Source organism: Dermacentor variabilis, chromosome 5 (assembly GCF_050947875.1).
Source record: "Dermacentor variabilis isolate Ectoservices chromosome 5, ASM5094787v1, whole genome shotgun sequence".
Lineage (NCBI taxonomy): Eukaryota > Metazoa > Arthropoda > Arachnida > Ixodida > Ixodidae > Dermacentor > Dermacentor variabilis.
The window spans coordinates 162,958,232-162,979,560 of NC_134572.1; the positions used below are offsets into that span (position 1 = coordinate 162,958,232).

Genomic DNA, 21,329 nt, shown 5'->3' on the forward strand with positions numbered 1-21,329 from the left:
CAAGGTACGGCACGTCATCAAGGGCATTTCCGACGATTCTTGCAATACGTCGCTGTCGAAAAACCCTGGCACTGTTTGTGAGGTAATTGAGCTTTGCCAGAGCTTCGACGAGCTCTGCAGATAGTGTCTTCTCATGCGGCGCTCAAATGAATCCGTCGACATCCTCGCGAGCATGGCCCCCACTCCTGACATGACTCCCTGCTTTGCCAAATAAAGGAGTTCGTCGGTGCTGAGGTCGCCCGCCAGCTCTCGCTGCTGTCCTCAGCCGTGCAACAGCCATTACCTCGCCTCCCAATCTTCACCAGGTATACAGGAGCAAGTTTGCGCTGCTCTACCTTCTGCCCGGGAGACTCCGCCGGTACCGACTTCCGTTACCTCTACCGCGGTGAACGCACCTCTCAGCTATGCCCAGGCTCTCGCACGGCCACCACCTCAGACCGCTTGCGCCATTCCCATCAACCGTGCCAGAGCGTCCAGCCCCTCGCTTCGTTTAGCCCAGATACCCGCACAGCAGTGGATAATGGCGCACTCACGACAACGCGCCAATATGTTTTGCGTGTGGTCTACCTGGCCACGTTGCACGATTTTGCCGTCGCCGCGCGAGATCAGGCCGGCGCAGCATCGGCTCTCATCCGTATGTTTCACCGTACCCGCCATCCTCCGCATCTCGGAACCCCGGCCAGATGCCTTCATACTCGGACAACCACTTTCTTGTTGACCGATGTTCACCATCGCCTCGACACCGCTCGCTTTTGCCGATGCGTCGTCATCCTTCCACGCCGGAACGGGAAATCTAACCGCCGCAGTTCCAGAGCCAAGAACTTCCTCACCCACGAAAAGACCAAGACCTGTTCGTTCTCCGACTATAGTTATAGATGTGCATGCGTACGGCGTCGCTGCACTCGCCCTCATCGACACTGGTGCCGCAGTTTCGGTACTTAGCACCAAACTTTCCCGCTTGCTCAACGGTTACGACGCCACTGTGAAACGTATCACTTCGTACTGAGAGCGCACAGCGCATCACGCCGGTGGCTGCATGTACTGTTCGCGTTGTTATTAATGGGCTCCTCTACATCGGTGAATCTTTCACGCTTTGTTCTTGTTCCCACGATCTTGTGTTGGGCTGGGACTTTTTTTCCGCTAATAAGGCCATCATCGACTGTTCTCGTGCTGAAGTGGAATTTCAAACGCTTTGCGAAATCTCGTTTTTTCACCCCAGTGAAGCTTAAGATAAAGTATTTGTTGCAGAAGACATTGCAATACCACCGCACTCCACTGTCCTCGCCACAGTGTCATGCAAAATCGTTGCTGATGGACGCGCAATTTTTACGTCATCTGCCATTTTCGTTTGTCGCAAATGTTCCCCGCTGTCTCTTGCTCTTTCAGAAATTTGTGATGGCGTGAGCAGGCCGCTCGCCTCTAATCAATTGTCATGTCGCCTCACTTTGCTTCGTGTATTGTGCATTGGCCTCGTCCAATGTGCCAACCATGCTGCGATTACTGGCATTCCAAGTGGTTCCATCTCCACTAATGGGGTCACAGGAGTGACCTGTAAGCCCGCGCAAGAGCCGACGTCGACCGATGTTCTAAATAGCTCCATCGCTGACAGTTGGCTGTCTTCCAACGTGCCCAACTTCTAGGCCTTCTCGGCAAGTTCCGTTACTCTTTCGATTGGAAGTACGTTTCCTTGGGCTGCACGTCCTCCGCTTCTCGTGGGATCGATACGGGTCCCGATACACCACTGCAACAAAGGCCGTACCGTGTGTCCGCGTCAGAGCGCCGTGTTATCGATGACCAAGTAGCTGATATGCTCAATCGCGGTGTCATCCAGCCTTCGAAGAGGCCCTGGCCATACCCAGTTGGCCTTGTTAAGAAGGATGAATCGATTCGATTCTGTGTCGATCGATTAACGTCGAGTTGACGAAATAACTCGCAAAGACGTTTAGCTTTGCCGAAAATTGACGAGATGCCCTTGACTGCCTCGAAGGCGCGGAGTTCGGTTCTTTCGACTTACGCAGCGGCTATAGGCAAGTCCCCGTGGCACCAGACGACCAAACTAAAACGGCCTTTGTCACACAAGATGACCTATACGAGTTTTGTGTCATGTTTTTCGGGCTTTGCAACGCCCCCGCAGCATTTGAGCGTCTGATGGACAGCCATTTGCGCGGTCTCAAGCGGAAAGCATGCCAGTGCTACTTAGAGGATGTGGTTATTTTTTCACCCGATTTTCCTTGCCATTTCTGTAGGCTAGAGGAAGTGTTGCAGTGCCTGACTGATGCCAGTATTATGCTCTACCTGAAGGAATTCTGCTTTGGCGCAAGTCAGCTCATCATCCTTGGCCATGTGGTATCTAAACACGGCATTCTTGTTGACGCCGCCAAGCTCCACGCAGTTATTGATTTTCCGAAACTTTCCTTCATAAAACAACTTCGAAGCTTTCTGGCCTTTGTTCTTACTTTCGCCGTTTTATTCGGAATTTTGCGTCCATCACCGCTCCCTTGAATGATCTTCGCGAAAAATTACGCCTGGTTACCCGCTTTTGACGATGCCTCCCAAGAGTTGCGACGTCTACTAACCTCGCCGCCGATACTGCGTCACTTCAACTCTACAGCTCCGACCAAAATACACACCGAAGCCAGCGATGTTGGACTCGCTGTGCTCGCGCAGCGCCAATCTGGATTCGACGAGTACGTCGTTGCATACGCAGACCACACTCTCACCAAAGCAGAGATGAATTATTCCGCTACGGAAAAGGAACGCTTGGCTATCATCTGGGCACCTGGTAAAGTTAGTCGTTAACTCTACGTCCGTACCTCCGGTGTAGTTACAGACCACCATGCGTTTTATTGATTCTCCACCCCGGAGGACTCCTCCGGCCGATTATCTAGGTCGCTGGGCTTTGCGGTTGCAAGATTTCGATATGCGAGTCTGCAGGTCTGGCAGCCGCCCCACCGATGCCGACGCATTTTTACGTTCGCCTGTGTCAACCGAAGGCGCTGCCTGCCTGCCGTTGACGAAGTACTTCCGTTCCCAGCAAGCTGCGACATGGCTTCGGAGCAACGCAGGGCTGCTGGGATTGGCGCTCTTATTCATCATCATCATCAGCCTGGTTACGCCCACTGCAGGGCAAAGGCCTCTCCCATACTTCTCCAACAACCCCGGTCATGTACTAATTGTGGCCATGCCATGCCTGCAAACTTCTTAATCTCATCCGCCCACCTAACTTTCTGCCGCCCCCTGCTACGCTTCCCTTCCCTTGGGATCCAGTCCAGTCCGTAACCCTTAATGACCATCGGTTATCTTCCCGTCTCATTACATGTTCTGCCCATGCCCACTTCTTTTAGAGCGCAGCTCTTTGGCGTCCGTTCCTGGGTTTCGCGTCGTCGTCGGCGTTGTCGTCGGCCTCGTAACCAGCTCCGCCCCCCTTTCATCCCCCCAGCGCTAGCAGCGACCGACTGATACCGCTGGATGCCGCTGACGCCGCTAGAGAGTCAAGATACGTGACTGCATAGAACACCGTCGCCGCCATGCAGAAAGAGGAGGAAAGGGTCCCCCCCCCCCTGTTCTTGTGTGGCGGATAGGGTGCTCTTCAGTTGCCGACGCGCCGGTTATTTCACGTAGGCCCCGGCACGTCGACGAATACGTGACCACCTTCCCACGGCTAGGCCTGGTTCTTAGCGCTGCGGAAGCGAGGGTATCATATTGTTTGTGTCGGCATCGGCGGCGTTGTCCCTGAAACCAACTCCGCAGCTGGGGTTGACTCACTATCGGCGTCAGCGGCATCAGTCAGTCGCTGCTATCTCTTCCCTCCTCCCTTTATCGTGTTGTCCGCTTGCTGCGCGCGCTTCTGCCCCCATCGTTTGCCGCTGGGTGTACACGCCCCCCCTCCCCCCTCTTCCTGCGAGTCTCCGGTTGTCAAAGCGCCGGCTCGAACTTAATTCCTTTCTTCGCTCCTCCTCCAATGCAAACCCTGTGCAGTGGCAATCAGAGAGCCAGATCGGTGGCGGCGGATCTGTATATGTGCACCACCCGAGCCGAAATTGCCGCTGCCGTTCGCCCTGTGCGGTGGCAATCAGAGAGCCAGATCGGTGGCGGCGGATCTGTATATGTGCACCGCCCGAGCCGAAATTGCCGCTGCCGTTCGCCACTGCGAAATTATCTGCCAGTTCTTTCTGAGCCATGAGCGAGACGACCGATGGAAGTCCTCCGTCTGCTGCTGCTGCTGCTGCTGCTGCTAAACGAGCTGCCAGAGCAGAGGCCCAGCGCCGTCGCCGTCAGAATCCAGAGGTGCGTGCCGCCGAAGCAGAAGCTTACCTAGTGGAGTCTTTGTTAGAGGAATACGCGTGAAAAATAAAAAAAATTCTGTGATAGCGCATACATGTGTTGCTCGATTTCTTTGCCTCAATCTATCGAAAAGGTGAAACAGCTTATTTGCTGCGCTCAAATTTCGCATTAGGAAGTAATGTAATCGTCGGTAATTTTTTCTTGATTTCAACTAAGATGTCATTAACTCGCGTTTGTTCCCTCACCCAATCTGCTCTTTCTTATCCCTTAACGTTACACCTATCATTCTTCTTTCCATAGCTCGTTGCGTCGTCCTCAATTTGAGTAGAACCCTTTTCGTAAGCCTCCAGGTTTCTGCCCCGTAGGTGAGCACTGGTAAGACACAGCTATTATATACTTTTCTCTTGAGGGATAATGGCAACCTGCTGTTCATGATCTGAGAATGCCTGCCAAACGCACCCCAGCCCATTCTTTTTCTTCTGATTATTTCCGTCTCATGATCCGGATCCGCCGTCACTACCTACCCTAAGTAGATGTATGCCCTTACGACTTCCAGTGTCTCGCTGCCTATTGTAAATTGCTGTTCTCTTCCGAGACTGTTAAGCATTACTTTAGTTTTCTGCAGATTAATTTTTAGACCCACTCTTCTGCTTTGCCTCTCCAGGTCAGTGAGCAGCATTGCAATTGGTCCCCTGAGTTACTAAGCAAGGCAATATCATCAGCGAATCGCAAGTTACTAAGGTATTCTCCATTAACTTTTATCACCAATTCTTCCCAATCCAGGTCTCTGAATACCTCCTGTAAACACGCTGTGGAGATATCGTATCTCCCTGCCTGACGCCTTTCTTTATTGGGATTTTGTTGCTTGCTTTATGGAGGACTACGGTGGCTGTGGAGCCGCTATAGATATCTTTCAGTATTTTTACATACGGCTCGTCTACACCCTGATTCCGTAATGCCTCTATGACTGCTGAGGTTTCGACAGATAGGATAGGAATAAACTTTATTTGTCCAACGGTTGTTGATGTTGGTGCCCGGGGCTAGGCTGCCAGGGTTCCATCGCCCGAGCAAAATCTTTCGAGATCCTCGGCAACGGCCCTGGCCCGCTGGACGGCCAGGGCCATCCAGCGTTCTCGTAATCAATGAAGGCTATATATAAGGGTTGGTTATATTCCGCACATTTCTCTATCACCTGATTGATAGCATGAATATGATCTATTGTTGAGTAGCCTTTACGGAATCCTGCCTGGTCCTTTGCTTGACAGAAGTCTAAGGTGTTCCTGATTCTATTTTCGATTACCTTAGTAAATAGTTTGTAGGCAACGGACAGTAAGCTGATCGGTCTATAATTTTTCAAGTCTTTGGCGTTATCTTTGGGATTTCGAATTCCTCTGGACTAATTTCTCTTCCATTATCGTCGAGGGTGCCACTGGTACTGTATAAACCTCTATAGAAATCCTCAGCCACTTGAACTATCTCATCCATATTAGTAATCATATTGCCGGCTTTGTCTCTTAACGCATACATCTGATTCTTGCCAAATTCCTAGTTTCTTCTTCACTGTTTTTAGGCTTCCTCCGTTCCTGAGAGCATGTTCAATTCTATCCATATTATACTTCCTTATGTCAGCTGTCTTACGCTTGTTGATTAACTTCGAAAGTTCTGCCAATTCTATTCTAGCTGTAGGGTTAGATGCTTTCATACATTGGCGTTTCTTGATCAGATCTTTCGTCTCCTGCGATAGTTTGCTGGTATCCTGCCTAACGGAGTTACCACCGACTTTCATTGCACACTCCTTAATGATGCCCACAAGATTGTCGTTCATTGCTTCAACACTAAGGTCCTCTTCCGGAGTTAAAGCCGAATACCTGTTCTGTAGCTTGATCCGGAATTCCTCTATTTTCCCTCTTACCGCTAACTCATTAATCGGCTTCTTATGTACCAGTTTCTTCCGTTGCCTCCTCAGGTCTAGGCTAATTCGAGTTCTTACCATCCTGTGGTCACTGCAGCGCACCTTGCCGAGCACGTCCACATCTTGTATGATGCCAGGGTTAGCGCAGAGTATGAAGTCTATTTCATTTCTAGTCTCGTCGTTCGGGCTCCTCCAGGTCCACTTTCGGCTGTCCCGCTTGCGGAAGAAGGTATTCATTATCCTCATATTATTCTGTTCCGCAAACTCTACTAATAACTCTCCCCTGCTATTCCTAGTGCCTATGCCATATTCCCCCACTGCCTTGTCTCCAGCCTGCTTCTTGCCTACCTTGGCATTAAAGTCCCCCATTAGTATAGTGTATTTAGTTTTCACTCTACCCATCGCCGATTCCACGTCTTCATAGAATCTTTCGACTTCCGGGTCATCATGACTGGATGTAGGGGCGTAGACCTGTACAATCTTCATTTTGTACCTCTTATGAAGTTTCACAACAAGACCTGCCACCCTCTCGTTAATGGTATAGAATTCTTGTATGTTACCAGCTATGTTCTTATCAATCAGGAATCCGACGCCTAGTTCTCTTCTCTCCGCTAAGCCCCGGTAGCACAGGACGTGCCCGCTTTTTAGCACTGTATAGGCTTCTTTCGGCCTCCTAACTTCACTGAGCCCTATTATATCCCATTTACTGCCCTCTAATTCCTCCAATAGCACTGCTAGACTCGCCTCACTAGATAACGTTCTAGCGTTAAACGTTGCCAGGTTCATATTCCAATGGCGGCCTGTCCGGAGCCAGTGATTCTTAGCACCCTCTGCTGCGTCGTAGGACTGACCGCCGCCGTGGTCAGTTGCTTCGCATCTGCCGGGGTTTGATTGTTGTGTTCATATAGGAGGTTGTGGCCAAGTACTGCACCAGGGTGGCCAATCCTGCTCTGGTGAGGGAGTGCGTTACCCGTTCTGGTCAGCGGGATCAGGCCACACTCCAGGCCTGTTTGTGCAATTTTATCAACACGCGGATTTTTTTTTAATCCGGTGGAAAATTGCCGGCACCGGGATTCGAACCACGGACCTCTTGCACGCGAGGCGGGTGTTCTAGCTCTACGCCACCGCTGCTTATTCGCTTCCCTTCAAACCCGTGGACTCTTCCTCCCCTTTCTCGAGCTTTGCGCCATTAAGCTTCTCACTTCGAAAAGCGGGATGGCCTTCTCTATTGCCGGAATTACGTCTCTGACGTCCGCAAGTAGTTGCTGGTCATACGTCGACTTCTTCGTGGTGAAATATGTTCTGCCTTCCACGCTGACCCACGGTGCGCGCATGCGGGTGTCTTCAAAACGTAGGTCGGACTTCGCTTTCTGTGTGGAAATACATTCAATCGTGTCCTCAATGCCAACGCCGCAAAGTTCCTGCTCAGTATGCCTGTGGTCCACTCTAGTTAATCCTATGCCCAAAAAGGGCCTTCGATCGCATTAGCATTGACCTGTACGGGCCCCTTCCTAGCACGAATAACGGTAACCTCTGGATAGTCGTTGCCATCGATCACTTGACACGATACGCAGAAATAGCTACTCTGCCTGATGCCACATCCTATGATATAGCATTCTTTCTCTCGCAAAGCTTCATTCTCCATCATGGTGCACCTCATGAACACCTTGTGCACCTCTTGCACCTCGTGAGCGATAGAGGACGTGCGTTCCTCTCCGAAGTCGTAGACGTGCTCCTTGCTGAATGTCGCATTGCTCATTGCACCACCACCACCTACCATCCTCAACCTGATGCTCTGACGGAAAGATTCAACCACACTCTTGGCGACATGCTCGCCAAGTACGCCGCGTCTGATCTTACTGATGGGACCTTATCATGACGTATACGCCTACAATACTGCCCCACAGGCGACCTCGGGCTTTTCCCCGTTATTGTTCTTGTATGGCCACGAACCTTCGACCACCCTCGACATCATTCTTCCATAGCAACCTGACTAATCCGAATGTACTCCCATCTATCCCTGAAGCTGCCAGGCGCGCCGAGGAATGCCGTCAGCTCGCCCGCTTCGCCACAACGATAAAAAAATGGCAACAAAAGTCTCAACGTGACGATTACCACCCGCCTTGTCACTTTCTTCCGGATTCCCTAGTCCGCTTTTGGGTTCCAGCTGCTCCTTCTGGCCTCTCCGCCTAGCTCATCTCCAAATATCCAGAACACTACCGTATTGTAGCGCAGACCTCGCCTTTGAGCTATATCATCAAACCTGTCCCGCCACCTACGGACCAACGCTGTGGTGGTCCCGAAACTGTCCACGTACAGTGCCTCAAACCGCATTATGAACCACTCATACTATGTTCAACGTGAGACGCAAAGATATCTTTGTTTCCGATGGGGGCGATTGTAGCCACGAGGAACGGCAGGCGCTGCAGCCACATCGGCAGACGCCCAGGAGGCGCGAGATCTAGATTGCCTGTGCTGATCTAGTTGAGACGCAGCCAAAGCTGCTTGCTGCTCTCGTGTCCTGTCCCTTGTTCACATTACAAAAGAGACAAATCGAGAAGCACGGCATGCTGTGATAGCTTGTGTACTGGCGTAGCAATGACGGCTAATCGTGAGCTAGCATTGCCGAAGTGGCCTCAAAAACGCTAGAGTATTGGGCCTCATGATCTCGTCAGTTTGTTGCGACCACCGTTGCCTGGTTGCCTGGCATATGAGCCTTGACTTGAGACACGTGACTGCTGTCAGCTACATAATTTTCGACTAGGGTTGTTCACAAGCAAAAAGAAGTAACCACTAAAATCTATAGAAACAGCCTACCGTTGCGTCGATTCTCCATATTGCCTAATAATCCCTTGAGATCTCAAAACAAAGCTCAGCTCACCGTCTACCCGGAGTTTTCGCCACCTGCGTTTGCCGAGAAGAATTTTCACGAAGCTCCAATAGTGCTGCAGAAGCAGGATCGGTCGCTAAAGCTACAGTACAAAATACAGCACGCATATAGGATATCGCGGCCAGTGCACTGCTGTGCTTAAGCTCAGCAGGTGCTCCGAGCAGAAGCAGTCCGCACCACAACGGCGCATCGTCGGCAAGGCTCGTTCTTGGCAGTGCGCACCGACCAAGTGTTCAGTCATGATGAGATAGTAAGATGGAGAAGCAGGGAAGAGAAAGGAGGATGGCGAAGGTTGCTTTGTGAGCGACTGATACGAAATGCAGACTATATAGAGGTGGCGTTGACGCAGTGTGCATGAAAATACGTGTTGCACTTGTATCGCTTCACAGCTCATATGAGTTAAACAGTTCCCCCGAAAAGTTTCGGCTAGGGCTCGATTCCTAGAGGCCAGAAAATGTATCAGTTTGGTTCGGTTCTGTTCACGCTGAAAATATTGATTCAGTTTCCGTTTTCGGTTCACTTCCCGTTCTGTTCAACACCTCTGCTAGTGGCATATCTGTAAAACCATTGTGAACATTGTACAAATTTCAAGTCAGCCTCAAAATCATACATCTGATGGGTCATGCAGCTTGCAATGAGATGCATTTTTACGAAACTGTGATATCTGCCATTGGAGCACAGTTAGGAATTAGTAAACATTGCCTTTCAATTTATGCCTTATTTTCTAATGTGAGAACTTTGGCAGTGCTCATAGGGCATAAGTAAAAATTTTGGTTCCTATAGTCGATAGAACTCGGCTACCTCTATTATAAATGCATCACTTTTTATAACAGTTGAGGCCCGTGGGGTGAAAACATTTATGTGTTTTACATACATTTGAACAGGAGTAATTTGTAGTGGCCCCGAGGCGTACTTCCTTTTAAGCCAATTTAGGAAAAGTGGTTCCAATACGCCAAATGAGCCTGTAATAGCTACGTGAGGGAAATATAGCTTACTGTGTATATTTACTCGCAGTAATTGCCTGTTTGCGGAACGTCTGTTGTGACCTACCGTGATGACCGCCCCTCACGCCACTAATGATGGCCAGCCCTCTGTAAATAAAATCATGACGTAATCTGAAGTCCTCGCTTCTCACAATGGCGCAAGAAATAAACAGAAAAAGCGCGTAACCATATATTATCTCTGTCTCACGACGGCAATGTTGCGAATAGCGTCGAAGTAAGTTGCGACTGCGCCGCTACGAGCCAAACTTCATGAAGCCGTCACACGCCCACTTGGAAGATTGAAACCAGGCGTAGGAAGATGCAAGGACCAAACTATAGCGCGCTGAGCCAGTGGTGCTGCATGCGGCTGACGACTCGCTCGGAGTGCGGGATGAGGCTCACGCGAATGCAAACTAACTTAATTATGGTTACAAATGTCCGCGAGGAAAGCATTCCTTTCGGAGAGAAGGAATGCTGTTGTCATTTGCTCTAGCGTTCGTGTGCTGGCGCAGATATTTCCTGGAGTTGTATTCTTGCCTAATATGCTGCTCCCCCCCCTTCCCCTTCTCAACACACTTTCACTTTTCCTTGTCGTCAGAACTTTGTTCCTTTCTTTCTTTTTCAAGTGAATATGCCAACGTGAGTATTACTGTTAAGACAAAGTTCCAACAAACAAGCTTCAATTAAAAAAAAAAATTTTTTTGGAGCACTCAATAAGCTTCGCTTGGTGTAGTGCCTCATTAGAGCAAAAAAGAAAAATGTAACAGCCGAAAGCTTGCCGTAGTAATGCCTAACGCGGTTAAACCCTAACAGCATGCAGACGAAATGGCATAGTAAGAAGAAAAGCACCGTGTTTGTAACGTGGAAAACAATGTGTGCTAATAAGTACAAACCACAAGGGACTTCATGTCTGACGTTGCACACGCGCGAAATGCAATATCTGTAGCTTTCAGTGTCTGCCTGTAGTGAAGTGCGCACTTGTCTCAGTGCCACACTTCCCCGAACTTGAAAGTGCAGCAAACTTGGGATGGTTCTTTAAAATGTGTTTGGAATGCTCCTGCATGGAAATGTTGGTGTGTAGGCGTTCCTAAAGAAATGCTCATCCTTGGAGAAGTCGTTCTGGGGCCGTATAATGTAAAACTATTCCAATATGTTTCTATTCCAATCTCCTGACGTCAAATTTGCTTAACCGCCGACGCAAGCATCGGGCGGTCGCCCGCAGGGTTGTCTGAAAAAAAAAAGAAACAATCAAGTGCTCCCCTCGTTCAAAGGAGGTCACTTTTGTTTGCTTTAAAAACGAATAACATTGCCTGCACTGAGCGGCTTGTTTTATCTAATTGGCTCACAAGAGGCGAGGAGCATGCTCAAGTGGAGAGGGATTCGATGGGGCCGAGCCACTGCACTGAATATCGATAACCGGAAGAAAAGGCTGGTTCCGATGTCTGCAATTGGTCCGCGTTCTCTTACTTAGCTTGCGGTGGCTCGTCGACAATCGCGGCGGCATTCAACGGAAGCTTAAGAATGACGCTAAAACAGATCCTCAGCAAAGAAGAGTTGGCAGAACGAGGTCGTAGGCGTGCCGAAAGTTCACGAGAACGTTACAGGGCCCGCAAGAGGTTTATTACACGCAAATAAACCCATGCTCTCCGGCAGGGACGAGCAGCCAGTGACAGAGCGATCGGCGGCAGCCATATTTTATTCCTTTCGGAACGGCGCAGCCTGCGGCTATTCAGAAGAAAATTCAGTTTTGTTCGGCATATTAACGCATCTTTAACGCGTACGCGTCACTTTGGCGCGGTAAGTTTTTGCGGTTTTGTGACGTCGCGTGAGAGGCAGGCGAAGTGGGTGCAGCCCGAAAACTTCTGACCAATAGCCGAGGGCTAATGGCAAGAAGGCGTCGAATCAGAAATAACTATTGTTGTTTTGTTCGGTCAAATTATGCATAATCAGTGTGTACGCGTCATATCAGATGGGGAGCTATCGCGGTTTTAGTGACGTCGCGTGACAGACAGGTGAAGGAGGGGCGGTCCAAAAAAGTTTTTGACCAATCGCGGTGGGCTAATTGCAGAATTGGAATAGAAAAGTTTGGAATAGTTTTACGTTATAGCGCCCGTGTACTACAAATAATGCATGCAGCGTAAACGAATGAAGTGAGAAGAGCACTTGCTTGCCGTTCGAACACGTTTGAAGCTATGCTCTTTCGTTTTTCTATCGTCTATTGCTAATCATTCTCAAAATCCCCTGATGAGTAAACACCTTTTTTGATGGTTTTAAGATATCGGTTCAATAATGCAGCTACTCCTCCGTTTTTTCATTATGTTGAAGTCATTTTCCCCCCACATTTGGGCAGAACGACTCCAGCACTGTCGACAACGAAATTTCCTGAATAACATTCAGCTTTGCAATTATCTTTGAAGTCAAATTCACTGGAGTACAGAAAGCCTACAAGATGACATGGATCACCGCGATTCACAATAGCGAAGCGATTGCTGTACCTGTAAATTTTCCAATCTCACCACATAATAATACGTCTGTCAATCTCTAATACTGCTTCTTTTAGTATACAACTTGAACAATGTAAACTGCGCATAAAGCTCCTAATACTACTACTACTACTACTTCTACTACTGCTGTTACTGCTGCCATTACTACTACTACTACTGCTGCTACTACTACTACTACCACCACTACTGCTACTGCTGCTGCTACTACTACTAATAGTAGTAGTAGTAGTACGTAACCACATAAACTCTCAATTTCGCTTGCGTTCTCTTCACAGTAAGTCTCCTATTGCTATCATGGTATAGGTGCTTTGCGCGCTACGTTGCCTGCCCAACCTAGCTCGTTCATTTAATAGAGCACTGCTTTTAGGCGCCCATTCCTGCGGTGAGTGTCGGCGTCGGGGTAACTGAGCGAACGAGCACAATAGCGAAGGATGAAAGAGCCTACGTGGAGTGAAGCGGGGAATGGAAGCCGGCCATAGCGAAGAGAACGCGAGGAGCAAATCTGAGGAGGAGGGTGCAGCAGAACCATAAGGCGGAAAACGGAGGAGGGTGTGGCGAAAGCGTGGGAAGAGAAGCGTAGTGCTGCGCAAGACGTTCTGCGACAGTCACTACGAGATGGCGCCAGAGTACCGCGCGTCGCTCTGTGCATGCAATCCTTTATCTTTCTTCGGTCACTGCTTTTCACCGGGTAACAAATGTTAAACGTTATCTCTCGACGCACTTGCACATGCATGCATCAGAAGTTTCCCGAATGTAGCGCTAGTTCTATCCATTTGCTGTTGTCACCAAAGCTTTTTGTAGACTTACTGTATGCGCGTCCCGAATGATCTAGCACTTTCTGGAAGCCCCGTGGGCACCAGCGATTACACTGGTACCTTCGACGAGTCATGTACAAAAGCCGACGCGCTTGCCCCCGCAGATGAGACTTTCGACGACCGCTGACTCCGCTCGCCGCTATCGTTGTGCTTGAGTAATACTTATGTTGCTAAGGCAAAGTTCGGCCAATAAAGAGTTCAATTTATAACTCACGGCTTCGATGCTGTATTGTTCTTCACTGTCACTATCGCGTGACACTATAATCATAACACAAGATAGTGTCAGTCAATTCTTTCTGAACAATGAGTGACGCAACCGGTGGAAACGCTTCGTCTACCGCAGCTGCTCAACGAGCTGTCCGAGGAGAGGCTCAGCGCTGCCGCCGAGAGCACTCTGTCGTTCAGAATCAAATCCGTTGCCATTGCCACAATGTATCGCGAATTCAAAACACCTATACAGCTGCGCTCAAAATTTTCGTTAGGGAGTATCGTACTTGTCGATGAATTTTTATTCAAAACACCTATACAGCTGTGCTCCAAATTCGCATTAAGGAGCATCGTAATCGTCGATGAATTTTTATTTATTTATTTATTTATTTACAAATACTGTGAGCCATAGCTATGGCCCGAGAACGAGGAAGTATTTACCACAGAAGAGCAGGTTTACCCAACAACATGCCAGCAGGACGCATCTCAATACAGACAAGTCAAAGGTATTATGTCTGCATCATGAAAACATCAAAGATAAGTAATGTACCCTGTAATCAAACATCTGCTTTAACATTGGCAACCAATTCGAGCATACCAAGCAGTGCCACAAAAAACAAAAAAGTTACTAATCATTTCAAAAGTGAAAAGACATACAACTAAAGTATTCCTATTTCCCTGATTTAAATTTGCTGGCAACAAATTCTAATCAGCAACAGTTCTGGTGAAGAAACTGTGCTTAAACCTGCCGTGGTTACTTAGTGGCTATTGTATTGGGCTTGTTAAGGTCGAGGTTGCGGGATCGAATCCCGGCCACGGTGGCCGAATTTAGATGGGCGCAAAATGCGAGAACGCTCGTGTACTTAGATTTAGGTGCACGTTAAAGAAGCCCAAGTGGTCCAAATTTCCGGAGTCCCCCACTACGACATGCCTCATAATCAGATCGTGGTTTTGGCACGTAAGACTCTATAATATTTATTTTAATATAGATGCTAGTATGTGTAGCTGAAATGCCCTCATTTTTGTTCTAGAGGCTGGCTTGACACAATCAGGCAAATTGAAATTTACCTCACTTCAAATAATATTGTGCAAAACGGCTGGGCGAGCAATTTTTCGACATGCTTCCAATGCGGAAATATTATGTTGTTGCATGAATGAAGACGACGAATCATACAAAAAGAAAAGCTGCTGGCTCTCCCGTAATCTAGAGTAGATGTAAGCACGAGACGGCAACCGGCAAAGCCGGCTGGAGATAACTGGAGATGATACTAGCCACAATCTTAAATTGGGTATAGTGCATGTTCGCAGCGGTACACACCACCCCACCACAGTGCACCACACTGCATCACTCCATACTGTGCACTGGTCCACGTGTGCGCTGCCTAGCTAGAAGAAGAAAACTGGCTGAAGGCGGCACGCAGGCAGCGAAAGACGCAAGGGAAACAGAGCGCGCTGTCTAGCTTGAAGAAGAAAAGCGCATGAAGGCGCCCCGCAGCGTGGCGCCATCTCTCGAGGCGACGCGGAACCTGCGCCGCGAAACTCACGGACCGCTGGCCTTCAAAAGAGCCCAGGCAACCCTGTCTTAGCGCCAAAAGATGACCGCGTATGCTGCCCTGTATCTGCCTTTTGAACGTCCCCGCTATAGGAAATGACAAATAAAGCTTTAGCGTACTAAAGTTAAAGCTTGAGCGATATTGAGAACGATCATTCGGAAGAGCTCGGAAGCAATATCTTTTGTAGCTTGTTTGCGCAGTAACGAGCGTACGTAATCCAGTCCTTTGCAAAGGGTTGGGGACCAGAGGCAGAATTTTCATCAGTTTTGACTGGTTGCCCAGTTGATATCGTCTTGATCGCGCAAACTGGCTCCGAGTTTGGTTTGCGCGTCTCGTTTACTACAGCGCTAGCTACGTTTTGTGGTGCTTCCGCAACATTACAGAACGATCTCGGCAGTCCAATAAAGCAATGTACCCCAGAATGCGCAAACTACGGGTGATAGTATGGGGTCATCTTGAAGAACAGTTGTTCAAACTCGGTGAAGCCGCTGGTCTACGCGGTACTAAACCGTCTCCCGAGGCAAAGTCTTTCTACAGCCAAATAATGCTCAAATTATGTTTGCTTGAGTTGATACTTTGTATATGTATGTGCCCCAAGTGTCTTTCATAACTTCGAGGCTGACAATAATGCTTTCGCGTGGGCGCTGTAATGATGTGTTGTTTTTGTTGTGTGTGGCAAAGCCAGTGTCAAGCAAACACCATTTATTACTTCATTTGCTTATCTGTTTGTTTATATGAAGTATGATGTATTTCATGTGCTATACCTTATATTCACTTTACTTTCATATCACAGTTGTAAGCATGCCTACGGGTGAATAAATTTCCTTGTCAACTTGCCCCAATGTCGACTTTTGGCTCAAGGCCACTAGACGGCCGCCGACAACGGGACCTAAAAACATTTCTTGTTTGAAAATTTCAAGTTCCTCAGTTTTCTTTGCAATACTTCTCGCGTTCAATGAAATCAAACGCAAACGGGGGTGCCTTATCACTAACTCATCATCATTTATCGTGCTTTTCCGACGTTTGTGCGCGAGAATTAGAACCGCCATGCCAGCACTGAAACCGGTTATCAGTACTCAATTTATTCTGAAAAATAGATACTTTATTACCGTGCTTTTTATCTTGTGTTGCGTTTGTCCACAGCAGCTTACGTTTCCTCAGTGTATCTGTCCATTAGTCATACTGAAAATAAATGCATGTTCCTTCCAGTTTAGTTGAGTTTACTTATTTATTATTCAAGGTACCCTCAAAGGCCGAGTGTACTACATGGGAAGCGAGGTGGGGGGACAGGGGTTGGTCACAGATTATACTTATAGATTGTAGTAATACAAAAAAGGAAAGCACAAAATAATAATAGAGTGAAAACATATATAGCATACATGATAAATCACAAATATTTCGCGGAAATTATGGGTACATATTAGGAGAACATAAGGTAATTGCAATGAAAAGCAAATAGCCACAGACATCGCGAAAGAAAAGAAAAAAAACACTGTAACGTCGATGATAATAATAATAATAATAATAATAATAATAATAATAATAATAATAATAATAATAATAATAATAATAATAATAATAATAATAATAATAATAATAATAAATTTAGGGCCGATTCGTAAGCAAATTCGATTTTGAAACTTAGTTAAGTCTGGGTTCCGTGGCAACGCCTGATGCTAAGGCGTTCCATTCAGTTATTGTGAGTGGTAAAAATGAATATGCAGACTGGCGTGACTGACAGTTAATGCGTTTCACTTTGTATGGTCGGTCACGACGTGGAAAGATAACTGGTCGTGACTGAAATAAATCATCATGAAGTGAAGAATGTGATAAAGTTAATGGAAAAGTGACAGCCGGGAAATTTTACAGCGAAGTGATAAGTTGTCCAAGTCCGCTCTATTCTTTAATGAGGTGACGCTAGTGTAGCGTGAATAATCTGAAAAAAAAAAAAAAATCACGCAGCACGGTTTTTCAGGGCTTCGATGTTAGTGATGGTATAAGTTTGTTCGGTATCCCAAATGGCAGACGCGTATTCTAGTTTGGGACGGATTAATTTGGTGTGCGCTAATTTTTTTACACGCATTGAGGCTTCATTTAAATTATGTTCCTATGACTTATACTTTATTTAAGTTATAGAGTACGGTTAGTGGAGGCAAGGGTAATGTTAATATGATTATTTCATGATAAGTTCGACTGAAGAATAATACCAAGGTACTTGTTAGTTATAGTAAGTTCTACAGCGTTGTTATCAAGGGAGTAGGTGGTTGGAATTCGTGGCCTATTGTTGAAAGACATGTGTTTATTTTTGGACATATTCAAGGGCATTAACCAATTAGTACACCATGCATCTAGGCCAGTTTGTAGTAAGCGGCTAGCAATGTTACTTGTTACACATCGATAAACTAAACAACCATCTGCAAATAGTCTCATTTTTGACGTCACGCAACTGGGGAAATCATTACTATAGATTAGAAAGAGTAGAGGTCCAAGTACGCGACCTTGTGGAACTCCAGACGTGACATCAGCATAACATGAGTTAGGATTAATAACTGATGTAAACTGAATTCTTGATGAGAGAAAATCGGTGATCCATGCAATTATATTAGGGAGAATGTTAAGTTGTGAAAGTTTAAGTAACACCTTAAGCGTGGAACGCAATCAAATGCCTCAAACAATCTAAAAATATTGCCTCAACTTGAAACCCAGCGTCTAACAGTGCGAGTATGTCGTTGATAAATACTACAAGTAGGGCGAGTAGCCCTTGGGAAAACCGTGCTGATGTTTGAAAATAATGTTATGGTCTCCAAGAAAGTTGATGACTTGACTGTGTATGATATGTTTAATTTACAAATAGTGCTAGTTAAGGAGGTGGGACGATAATTAAGCCGAGAAGCATGGTCACCTGATTTGAAGATGGGTATTATTTAGCTATGCGCCAGCCATTAGGAACGCAACCAGTTAATAGCGATTGAGAAAATATAGCAGTTAACACGGAACAAATACGAAGCGATGTATTCTTTAAAATCGTATTATTGAAGCCTAGATAATCGGCTCTAGATGACGTTTTAAGATTGTTTAGTAGAGATAGAAGAGCAGGCTCACTGATGGCTACCCTCGTGCATAGTGATTCCCACTAAAGCCCTTAATGTATGCTATGAGTTAACGTTTTCATGAGTGAAAATTGTTACAAATATATCATTAAAGAGTTGAGCGCAATCTGAATCGGGGATAGGAATACCACTGAAATCAGTGAGACTGATGTTTGCACGTATTCCAGGGTTCACCACATGCCAAAACCGGCGAGTATTATTGTTTAGCATGGATGGTAAGTCGTGACAAAAAAAATTACGGCGATTAGCGTACAGAACGTCACTTCTTACGAAGCACCGCTTGTTTCTGTCCCTAACATTGAAAATACAGTATAATCGGTCAGTTTCCTGATGGCCTTCCCAATCTAGGAATTCTTCCCGCCGACCCACCATGGTTGCGAATTGGCTTTGGCGTTGCGCTACTAAGCACGAGGTCGCGGGATCAAATCCTTGCGACGGCGGCCACATTTCGATGCTGGCGAAATGCAGAAAAAGCGCCTTTGCACCTTTAATTGGGTACACGTTAAAAAACCCCAGCTAATCAAAGTGATCCGGAGCCCCCACTATGGTGTGCCTCACGATGAGATCGTGGTCTTGGCCCGGATAACCAAAAAATTTAATTTGAAATAATTCTGTACACTGAAGAATACGTGGCTTGAAGCTTCTCCTGAAACACTTCTTTAATAACTTTGCTTCGCAAGAACTTTGTCCTAATCTTCTCTAAAATACCTGCCACTATTCTTTGAGCAGATTTATGCACTCGCGCTTGTATATGTTATCTTACAGCAAATAATTTAGGGGTGAATTGCTCGCTGAAAAGCCCTCAGTTTTATTTCAGGTTCCTGCTATTTGCAGAAGTTACCTGACCACATGACTGTATTGTAAGCGTACAGTAATTAAGTAATTCATTTGCTTCAAGATTTTATGACGGCTATCTTTCATGACTCGCGAACTTCAGCAAGGTGACCTCTCATTTAGTTTTCATTTCTTTCAGATACCTGACTCATTATCAGGACCACCGGGATCAGTGGGCATGAAAACGTAGAGAGAACGAGATAGTGATGGAGAGGAAAGGCAGGGGTGTTAACAAGAGGGGAGTTTCGGTTTGCTACCCTGCACTGCGGTGGGGGAAATAGCGGTTAGGAAGAAGATAAACGTAATTGTTGAACATTCTTAGGGTCTGCATCTTCTTCCCCCTGGTTGTTTGCCGATAAATCTTCAAAGTTGTCAAGAAAATTTGCTTATACAGGCCTACAATATATGTTCTACGTCGTCTCAAGAAATGCTGACAAGCACAAATGCGCAAGCCACAGGCTGTGAAAATGTTATGCGCTAACATTTACCTCTAATTACTTTCTCTTCGTCACCTTGAATAGTGCCTGCAAACACTCCGAAAATAACAGAGATTGTGTCAGCCTATGAAAGGCTCCTTCACTAGCGTTCTGTAGTCATCTTGTGAATGTCATTGGTACTCTCCGCGTGGTTTCTGTAGTTCGTGCGGTAATCTCCTAAGCCTCGGCAGCCATGGGTTATTGCAGAACAATTTCGAATGTGGTAAGGTAAAGGTATAATATCATTCCTTACTGCGCTTACTCAGTGCTTCAAGCGGCGCCCTGCTACGTTGTGCCCATGACCGCGAGGGATCGCGAACAGAGGGGGCTTAGAAATGAACATAATCCAGCAAAAGTAATCCTTACACCACACAAGCGTCGTTTTAACAATTGGAAGGAATAAGTATCGGACCAACCCGAATATAGGGAATCACCGAGTAAGCGTGGCCCGATCTCAGCGTCACTTACCGATCCCTCGAAGAGTACTCGGCCGTCGTTAGCGGTGCGGTGAGCAGCGCAGCAGCCGCGGCTACGAAGGTCGCGACCCGTAGCCCGACGTCCATGCTAGCTGCCGATCCGGGCCTGTAGTCCCACTGACCGACCTTTTCTGCGCTGGATGCGCGAAGAACGCCTGCACCGCTTCGCAGCCCCTCTCGTAGGCCGCAGCTGGGCCTCGTCTCCCAAGCCGACGGTTACGAGACCGCACCAGGCGCCGCTAGCTGGCGGGCATATATCCGGGGCCGCCCCGCCCACCTCCGTCTCCGCGGTGTCCATTGCGGTGTCCGCTTACGTCTTTCAACTCGTCTGGCGGCCTGAAATACCTCCCGCCGAACCTCGTACGAGCCGTCCACGGTTTACGCCACAGGCGGTAGCACAAAGCATGCGGATTATCCATTCAAGACTCTTGCACAGGCTGTAGACATTCGTACTTCTCGCATCACAGCCAATACCCTGGACAGTCAAAGCCGTGGGCGTGCTACGTTTACTGTGTGCAAGCATGCACACAGCTGCCTAGAAGGGGCGGTAAAGGAAGGGGTGAGCCCTTGCCAAAACCTGCCACACACACACACACACACACACACACACACACACACACACACACACACACACACACACACACACACACACACACACACACACACACACACACACACACACACACACACACACACACACACACACACACACACACACACACACACACACACACACACACACACACACACACACACACACACACACACACACACACACACACACACACACACACACACACACACACACACACACACACACACACACACACACACACACACACACACACACACACACACACACACACACACACACACACACACACACACACACACACACACACACACACACACACACACACACACACACACACACACACACACACACACACACACACACACACACACACACACACACACACACACACACACACACACACACACACACACACACACACACACACACACACACACACACACACACACACACACACACACACACACACACACACACACACACACACACACACACACACACACACACACACACACACACACACACACACACACACACACACACACACACACACACACACACACACACACACACACACACACACACACACACACACACACACACACACACACACACACACACACACACACACACACACACACACACACACACACACACACACACACACACACACACACACACACACACACA

The 21,329-nt window shown here is 47.5% G+C and overlaps 1 protein-coding gene across 2 annotated transcripts in view; it reads right to left on the bottom strand.

Annotated features, from left to right (window-relative positions):
• LOC142583301 (cubilin-like) overlaps positions 1 to 20,258 on the bottom strand; it is a 267,105-nt gene extending 246,847 nt beyond the window's left edge. For both annotated transcript variants that reach the window (XM_075693717.1, XM_075693716.1), the window contains exon 1: positions 20,037 to 20,258. In XM_075693717.1, the coding sequence (XP_075549832.1) occupies positions 20,037 to 20,131 (95 nt within the window). In that variant the 5' untranslated portion in view covers positions 20,132 to 20,258. The remainder of the gene's footprint in view (positions 1 to 20,036) is intronic.
• Between the last annotated feature and the right edge of the window lie 1,071 nt (positions 20,259 to 21,329).